The following is a 7,847-nucleotide window of genomic DNA, read 5'->3' as shown; positions in this document are numbered from 1 at the left end:
TCATTCTTCTTCGTCTTCATCGTCCGCGTCTTCATCCGGGAAGTCGTTCTCGTCCTTCTTCTTCTTCTTCTTCTTCTTCTTTGTTCTTTTCTTCTTCTTCCCTTTTCCTTTCGGTGTGTCCATGTCTTCGACGTCAAGCCCTGATTCGTCTTCTTCCTTTTTCTCCTCCGGCTGTTGTTGTTGTTGTCGTTGTTGTTGTTGTTTTTGTTATTATTATTAGTAGTAGTAGGAGTATCATTATTATTATCATTATTATCATCATTATTATTATTATTATTGTTGTTATTATTATTATTATTATTATTATTATTATTATTATTATTATTATTATTATTATTATTATTATTATTATTATTATTACCATTATTATTATTATTATTATTATTACTATCATTATTATTATTATTATCATTATTATTATTATTATTACTATTATTATTATTATCATTATTAATAATATTATTATTATCATTATCATTATTATTATTATTATTATTATTATTATTACTATTGTTATTATTATTGTTTATGATTATTATTGTTGTTGTTGTTTTATGTTACTTTTGTTATTACTATTGTAATTATTATTACTTATGTTATTGTTATTATTATAATTATTGTTATAATTATTATTGTTATTATCTTCATTAATATCATTATTATTGTTAATGTTATTGTTTTTGTTGTTAGTACCATTAATATTGTTTTTATTATTATTGTTATTGTTATTATTATTATTATTATTATCATTATTACTTTTAGTAGTAGTAGTAGTAGTAGTAGTATCATCATCATCATCATCATCCCTTTATCAATCTATCTGTCTACCTATCTGTCTGTCTACCTACCTGTCTATCCACCTATCAATCGGTCTCCCTATATATCAACCTATCTATCTACCGATCTGTCTATCCACTAATCTATATATCTATCTGCCTATATATCTATATATCTATATACCTATTTATTTATCTATCTAACAGTCTATCTATCCACTAAACAATCTATCAATCTACCAATTAATCTATCAAACTTTCTACCTACCCACCTACACATAAATGCTTATTGACGCCTCTGTCTAATCTATCCACATCGCATCCTCTCCATCTCCCACCCACTCAAATCACGTCGACTCACCGGCAGTCTGGTGTAGTTCATGTAGAGGTAATCTTTACACAGGCCTTGACAGAGTTCCTCACCGCATTCCTTGCAGATGGGAAGTCTCACCTCAGGAACGGAACCTTTGCCCGGCACCACCTGTATTGTGAGAGTTGAGTTGAGGAGTTAGGGTGTTTGGTATGTAGTGTAAAGTAAATTGATAGATAGATCGATGCATGTATTTAAAGAGTCGGGATATTCGGTTATGGGATATCATTGGTAAGAAAATATATATAAATGTATAAAGAGTCGGGATATTCGGGTATGGAATATCACTGGTAAATATATACATATAAATCAATAAAAAGTCGGGATATTCGGTTGGTATGTAGTGTAGTAAGAAAAATGAATGGCTACGGTGTGTTCAAATGCGTTGGTATTGTAGTTTCATTGTTTGTAAGTGAAAATGGCTATTGTTGTTGTTATAGTTAAAATTACCATCGCCTTAACTATCGACATGGTATATATGAAACTGCTAGTGTCCATGCCGATAACCTATAAATCAATAACTGAAAAGTAATAGGCCATATGCCTGTTAATGATCATCATCTTCCTTACGCCATCCCATTCCCAACAAGGGTGATTCCTCCTCGAAGCTGCCTCTTCCAGCGTCTGCGATTCCTTGCCTTCTTTCTAGGGTTCTCTGGAGGATCAACAAGGAAAAGGAGTGATGCAACGAGACAAGAGGATTACCTTGACAATTCTCCCGCGCCAGTCCTTCCCTTCGGCCAGCTTCTCTGCCTCCTCCCGCAGGCGCTGCAGTTGTAGACGACCCATATCCACGTACCTGTCCGATAGATAGCGTTAGCTCCGATTGATTTACGTTTTTTTTATTTTTTATTTACAGAGAAGTAAGTTTTCTATATTTTTATGAGATAGATAGATAGAGAGAGAGAGAGAGAGAGAGAGAGAGAGAGAGAGAGAGAGAGAGAGAGAGAGAGAGAGAGAGAGAGAGAGAGAGAAGCATTATCACTATAGTTTGATGTACTGTTGCAACAGAATGAGCTAGTAACAATATGCGACACTGAATGTTCACATCAACCACCTCCTTCTATGACAACAAAGGTTCGTAAGATAACATGTGACTTTATTCACATTCCAGTCACGCAGTCTTACGCGAAAGATTCCATACGTGATTATATGATCGTAACAATAATTTCAAAAAGGCCCTCATTTCTGCAGATTACCTCGAAAAGATCTCCTCCTCACAGCGAGTCTTTGGCCGGGCGGTGGTCAGCATCTTCCAGTCTATGTCCACCTGGTAAGCGCAGGGAATTTTCCTTTACATTTTCATTATCATTGTTGTTATTGTTATCATCATCGTTATCATTATTATTATTATTACTACTACCACTACTGCTGGAAGTAGTAGTACTACAAATATATAAATCTTTATCATAAAAAGTAGAAATATCATGTATTCTACGGACGTACATAAGATAGAGATATGTAATGAATATTGTATCGTACTAACCTCATAAAATTCCTCCATGTTGAGTCCTCGCATGGAAGGAGGAAGCGGGTCGGCGTAGGTGGGCGAAGGCTCGTCGCCCTTGCCCCTCCAGCCTCCAGGACCCTCGCCAAGGACGTCCTCCTTCTGCACCTGCAGGTACGAGGAGCAGAAGGGTGGGGGTTATTTATTCTGGAACTCAAGTATGCAGTATGCGTAGATCAGTACACTTAAGGATACACCCACACGGACACACACAAACACAAACACGTGTGTGTGTGTGTGTGTGTGTGTGTGTGTGTGTGTGTGTGTGTGTGTGTGTGTGTGTGTGTGTGTGTGTGTGTGTGTGTGTGTGCGTGTATGTGTGTGTACGACTTCCTAGTTTCTGACTGTGCTGTAGGTTTTAATCCTGATAGAGCAGTGGCTATTAACATTTTTACTACCTTTAGGTATTTGTACTGCTCTTGACACCTCCCTTGCATCTTTGAATAAAATTCCCTCTCAGATTTTAAAGAAACATAAAAATATGTTTTTAGTCTTTTATTGTGTATGAATTAGTAACATTATTATAAAAGTTTTCATTATCTGACGATGCTCTCCAGGTTAAGAACCACTGTGACAGAGTGTGACACGGCATAATATAATATCTTTGGTTGTAATTTCTCAAAACAAAACTGAGCACCTCTATGGAGTTTATCGAAAGGAAGGATCAAACAGAAGAGATAATACTTCCAAACAAAAATATAATTTATTCTTATTATCAAAATGCAATTCATGTGTAACTTTTTCTTTATGATAAGTACGAATGCGAGACATGCAAATGATGTCTCATTATCATTATACTCTGAGCAGATTTCAGTGTTGTTACAGAAGAAAACCTCAATTTTGTGGTCGTATTGAATGGTATCAACACTTTTGTGACTGCATTATTCATACCGAGAACTTGTTATCAAAATCCACCAAGATGTTTCTAGTGCAAAGACTTTAAAACTAGCTATCAAAGTACTATTATACAATCGGTCAATGATTCTTCCCAGTGACTGAAAGGTGAAATCAATTAGCTTTGTTTCAGTGTTCTCTGGAAAGATTTATAATATAGGGACATGAGGCGTTAATTTACTCAAATATCAGATTTCATTAACTGCAAGTTGGTGTAAGAGAGGGCAGAAAGTGAGAGCACTGAAGACAAAAATTACATTCGTATATTCTTTCAGTCCACAAGGACCAATGGTCTCCGTTAGATTAGATTAAGAATGCTAGCATTAATAGTGCCTTGAGTCTACCATGATTATATCTGTACATTTTAGTCATTATTTTAACTGTGACTTTTTCGAATTAATGCATTTCTAGTCTTGTTGTTACACTCAGTATAACTTCTGTAGGAAATTACATCGCTCGCATCGTATCTTCAATGCTATATGTGTGTTTCCGATTATTTGTTTTGTTATGAATTAATTCTACGGACCGTTTGTGTTTAAAGCGCAAATTTCCTTTCAATCCCGTCTCGTTGATATTTAGAAAAAGTAATAATGTCCGTTCAGAAAAGCAACCTACTCACAAAGTATAACATAGTGTTGTTATGAATACTAATAAAGGTCCCAGCGGGTAACGCCTGAAGACTTACAAATGCCCACAGGAAAACAGGGGTCAATAACCTCCTTAACCTCTGTTGTATTTCATTGCTGTTTAGCATAATATACTTTAGTAAACAATCATTATATCGATAATTGTAGAGCGATGCGTTATTTTGTTAAAAGAACAGAACAAAGTGAACAAAGAACGAGATAAAAAAAAATATCCACCCAGAGTATCAAATCCGCGTCCACGATACGTCTTGTCTCGAATATCGCTCAGTGCTGCTCGAGAAGTCCGACAGGTAAGAGGTGTGGAATAGCGTCGCAAAAGTTGATTGAAACTACTATCTTTATCACTCGGGTAAATTGGTACAACACCCGTGTTTTATACTGTGAACAAGCCCTATTCGTCAACAATGGTTTTCATTTAACAGCTGAAAAGGGATAATCAACAAGCTCGAAAAAGCATGGAGGAAGAAGAACCATTCGTTGTCGTGTCGGAGAATCTAGCTGATCTCGCCCACAGGATCAAGAGCGATCTCCCCGTCTCAGCTTCCGTGAGTGGCATGTCTTGGGGGAGGTGGGGGGGGGGGGGGGGTCAGACCAAGAGAAAGTTGAGAGGCAAAAAGAGCTAATAAAAGTGAAGGGGTTAGTGGGGGAAGTAAAATATTTTATGTGGTAACACGAGAGACAAAATTGTAGAAGAGGTTTGGATAGAAAGTGAGATTATGTCGTCTGTAGTTATAGCATTCAAAAATATATTTTGTATTATAGCGATTATTATCGTCATTATTATCATTAGTATAGTATTTTTACCATTACAAATACTACTACTATCATTATCATTATCTTTATCATAATTAATATTATTATCGTTATTATCATCATTATTATTTAATATTATCGTCATCATCATCATCATTATCGTTATGTTTATCTTTTTATTGTTATTGTTATTATCCTTACTATGTCTTGTTTTGTTTTACTAAATATCATCACAATCATCATCATCATTATCAGTATTTATTATTATCATCATCATCACCATCATCATTTAGTTGAGCAGATTTTCTAGGTTTTAATTCATTTTAAAAAGTTGGTTTCGTTAATTTCTGTTCTCGTAAAGTGTATCTCATTATCAAGAATGCTGACGAATTCCCTTTTCCGTTTCAGGTCCACAACAGTATACTCATACGCGCGCGAGGTCACGCTGAGGATAACACTTTCTACACGCTGTCAAAGCACCCGAACGCCCACGTGGTGTTGCGGCTAGACCAGGTCAGAGGTAGTCCCCGGTTGTATAAGCTGCCCAGTTTTATTATAGATGGAATAATAATACTGGTTAGTTCCGTAAGATATGCATGGGGTAAAGGAAAAGGAAATTATAATAAGAAGATGGTAATGGGGGATAATCTAAATGATGTCGGGGTGATTAGGAGAGAGAGAGAGAGAGAGAGAGAGAGAGAGAGAGAGAGAGAGAGAGAGAGAGAGAGAGAGAGAGAGAGAGAGAGAGAGGGAGAGAGAGAGAATACAAGACAAGTAAACAGTAAATATAAGAGGTTTGACTTGGTGATGTAAGACAGAAGGCAAAGCAAGAGCAATGCATATCCCAATTGACTCATCGCCACAGGCCAGAAAAAATATTGCACTGCACTGCCGGAAGACTGAGCTCGACCTACTGGCGGAGGCGCTGAAGAAGACGCAGCTTCTAGACTGGCGGTCAATGCTGATATTCTTCCACGTGCCCGACTACATACATGAGGTGCTTCAGGAGCTATCAAAGACTCGGACGGGGAAAGAACTCATGAAAAAGAAGGCCATCGCCTTTACGTACCATCGGGTCACGCCGGAGGAACCTTTGAAGTAAGTAACTATAATTTATGGTAAATGCTGGTACTAACGATATTAAAGGAATAGATCAATGGGAATGGAAATGCTGGTCAGTTTTGCACATTTGAAGTAAAAGATTCAGGGATCTACACTCCTAATGTGTATTATAACTGCTTGCTATGACTGAAACACCCTATTTTTGTGTCAGTCTTGCTTCCGCATGCTTGTATTGCAATCCTCTGACGCAGGTGCAAAGCAGGCTGGCGGGTCTGCCGTCTGGGGCGAGAAGGCGTGCGTCACATGCTGGAAACGAGCAAATACCAATCGAACTCCCCCGTCGAGCCCATGCTGCACTTTCTCCGGTCTGCTCCTTCGGCCGGCGTGTACAAGGACCCCGACGCCCAAGCAGACTCGGCCATCGACGTGGCCAACCTGCCCTTCGGCGACGACCAGGAGAGGCCCATAGCATGGATCACGACCTCGGCATACGGCAACCTGGGCGTCCTGATGACGGAGGAGGAGCACCGCGGACGGGGCCTGGGCAGCCTCGTGACCCAGGTGGCCGCGGGGACGATGGACTCTCAGGGTTATGTCCCCGTCGTCTACGTTGATCCAGGCAACGTTCCATCGCTAGGAATGTTCTCGAAGTTGGCCGGGTGGGAGGAGGGCCACTGCGTCGCCTGGATGCAGCACTTCCCGGCCAGGTCGGGTGGGAGACCGCAGTGACAGAGCTCTGGCGCTTAAGGCCAATTGCCACAACTGTTTTTAACTCATTGCAGAAATGTACTTATAGAAAGCACATATTGCCCTTGATATGTGTTGCTACAGAAAATTAACAACGTAAATAGATTACACATTATACACGCATCCATTTAGTTTAGCAGTATTTTATGCGCAAATGACTGCTAGCACTTGTAAGATAATGAAATAAAATTTACCATATTATTCCTTCCGAAAAGGTTGAATTATCTTTCCTAAATATAAGATAACGAGGACCATCATTGTAGAAATTTAGAATAGATTTAGGGGATACATAAAACTGAAATTCTCTTGGTCCAAAGCATATGTCAAAGTCTCTCCCGTCTTGTCAGTCTGTCTCTATCTACCTATTATTTTTTTCTGTCTACTGTCTCTCCTCTATTTATCTAGCTAGTTATTCTTCTTCTCTCTCACTTTCTTTATATATATATATATATATATATATATATATATATATATATATATATTCATAGACACACACACGTGTGTGTGTGTGTGTGTGTGTGTGTGTGTGTGTGTGTGTGTGTGTGTGTGTGTGTGTGTGTGTGTGTGTGTGTGTGTGTGTGTGTCTGTCTATCTATCTCTCTTTCGTCATCTCCCTCGCCAGGGCTGAAATCCCTCCCTCCCTCCCTTCACCTCCGGCTTCCCCCTACCTTCTCCGGCCGAATCTTATACTCCGGCACTTTATCATACGCCGTGTCGAAGTCGTCCTTGTTCCTGATCTTCGTCCTGAAGAGGTCCAGCGCCTGCGGTGGAGGCTTGACCACCGTCAGCATGTCTTCGAGTTTGATGGTCATGCTGTAGGGAAAGGAGAGGCTGCGTGAATACCGAGTTTGCGTGATTAAGAACTGTTTAGGTTTAAGGGAGAGTCATGCTGTTATTTCGTCTGTGGGTAGGCCTACTTTAAGTTATGTATGGGATGGGAACTTAAGGAGGCATTTTGATGTCGATTATGTTATTGTTGAGTACTCCAAGAAGACGGTGACAAATTAATATAAACAAACAAATCAGCAACAATGTTTAGTAAATATATGTTGTATAATAACTTTTTAGGAATACAATAAAGTTCTGCAAGC

At 38.7% G+C, this 7,847-nt stretch overlaps 2 protein-coding genes across 2 annotated transcripts in view; one reads left to right on the top strand and one right to left on the bottom strand.

The window, feature by feature from the left end:
* The window catches only part of LOC125025430, a 14,380-nt gene continuing 6,533 nt past the window's right edge, over window positions 1-7,847 (bottom strand). The window contains exons 2-7 of the mRNA XM_047613440.1: window positions 7,425-7,569; window positions 2,633-2,761; window positions 2,346-2,416; window positions 1,852-1,945; window positions 1,138-1,257; window positions 1-171 (exon numbers count right to left, since the gene is read on the bottom strand). Coding sequence (XP_047469396.1) covers window positions 1-171; window positions 1,138-1,257; window positions 1,852-1,945; window positions 2,346-2,416; window positions 2,633-2,761; window positions 7,425-7,569 — 730 coding nt within the window. The remainder of the gene's footprint in view (window positions 172-1,137; window positions 1,258-1,851; window positions 1,946-2,345; window positions 2,417-2,632; window positions 2,762-7,424; window positions 7,570-7,847) is intronic.
* LOC125025969 lies at window positions 4,624-7,120 on the top strand. The gene is made up of 4 exons (XM_047614329.1): window positions 4,624-4,739; window positions 5,356-5,460; window positions 5,813-6,045; window positions 6,261-7,120. The coding sequence occupies exons 1-4, from the start codon at window positions 4,650-4,652 to the stop codon at window positions 6,736-6,738; spliced, it is 906 nt and encodes a 301-aa protein (XP_047470285.1). The 5' UTR covers window positions 4,624-4,649; the 3' UTR covers window positions 6,739-7,120.

Source organism: Penaeus chinensis, chromosome 5 (genome assembly GCF_019202785.1).
Source record: "Penaeus chinensis breed Huanghai No. 1 chromosome 5, ASM1920278v2, whole genome shotgun sequence".
Classification (NCBI taxonomy): Eukaryota; Metazoa; Arthropoda; class Malacostraca; order Decapoda; family Penaeidae; genus Penaeus; species Penaeus chinensis.
The sequence above is the reverse complement of the archived record's forward strand: the minus strand, read 5'-3'. Positions and strand labels throughout refer to the sequence as shown.

Bases quoted from the DNA above. Each gene is read 5' to 3' on its own strand.
- LOC125025969 (XM_047614329.1), top strand. From the start codon at position 4,650: ATGGAGGAAGAAGAACCATTCGTTGTCGTGTCGGAGAATCTAGCTGAT. The intron at 4,740-5,355 runs GTGAGTGGCATG...TTTCCGTTTCAG, and splicing joins ATCTCCCCGTCTCAGCTTCC to GTCCACAACAGTATACTCAT. The intron at 6,046-6,260 runs GTAAGTAACTAT...CCTCTGACGCAG, and splicing joins ACGCCGGAGGAACCTTTGAA to GTGCAAAGCAGGCTGGCGGG.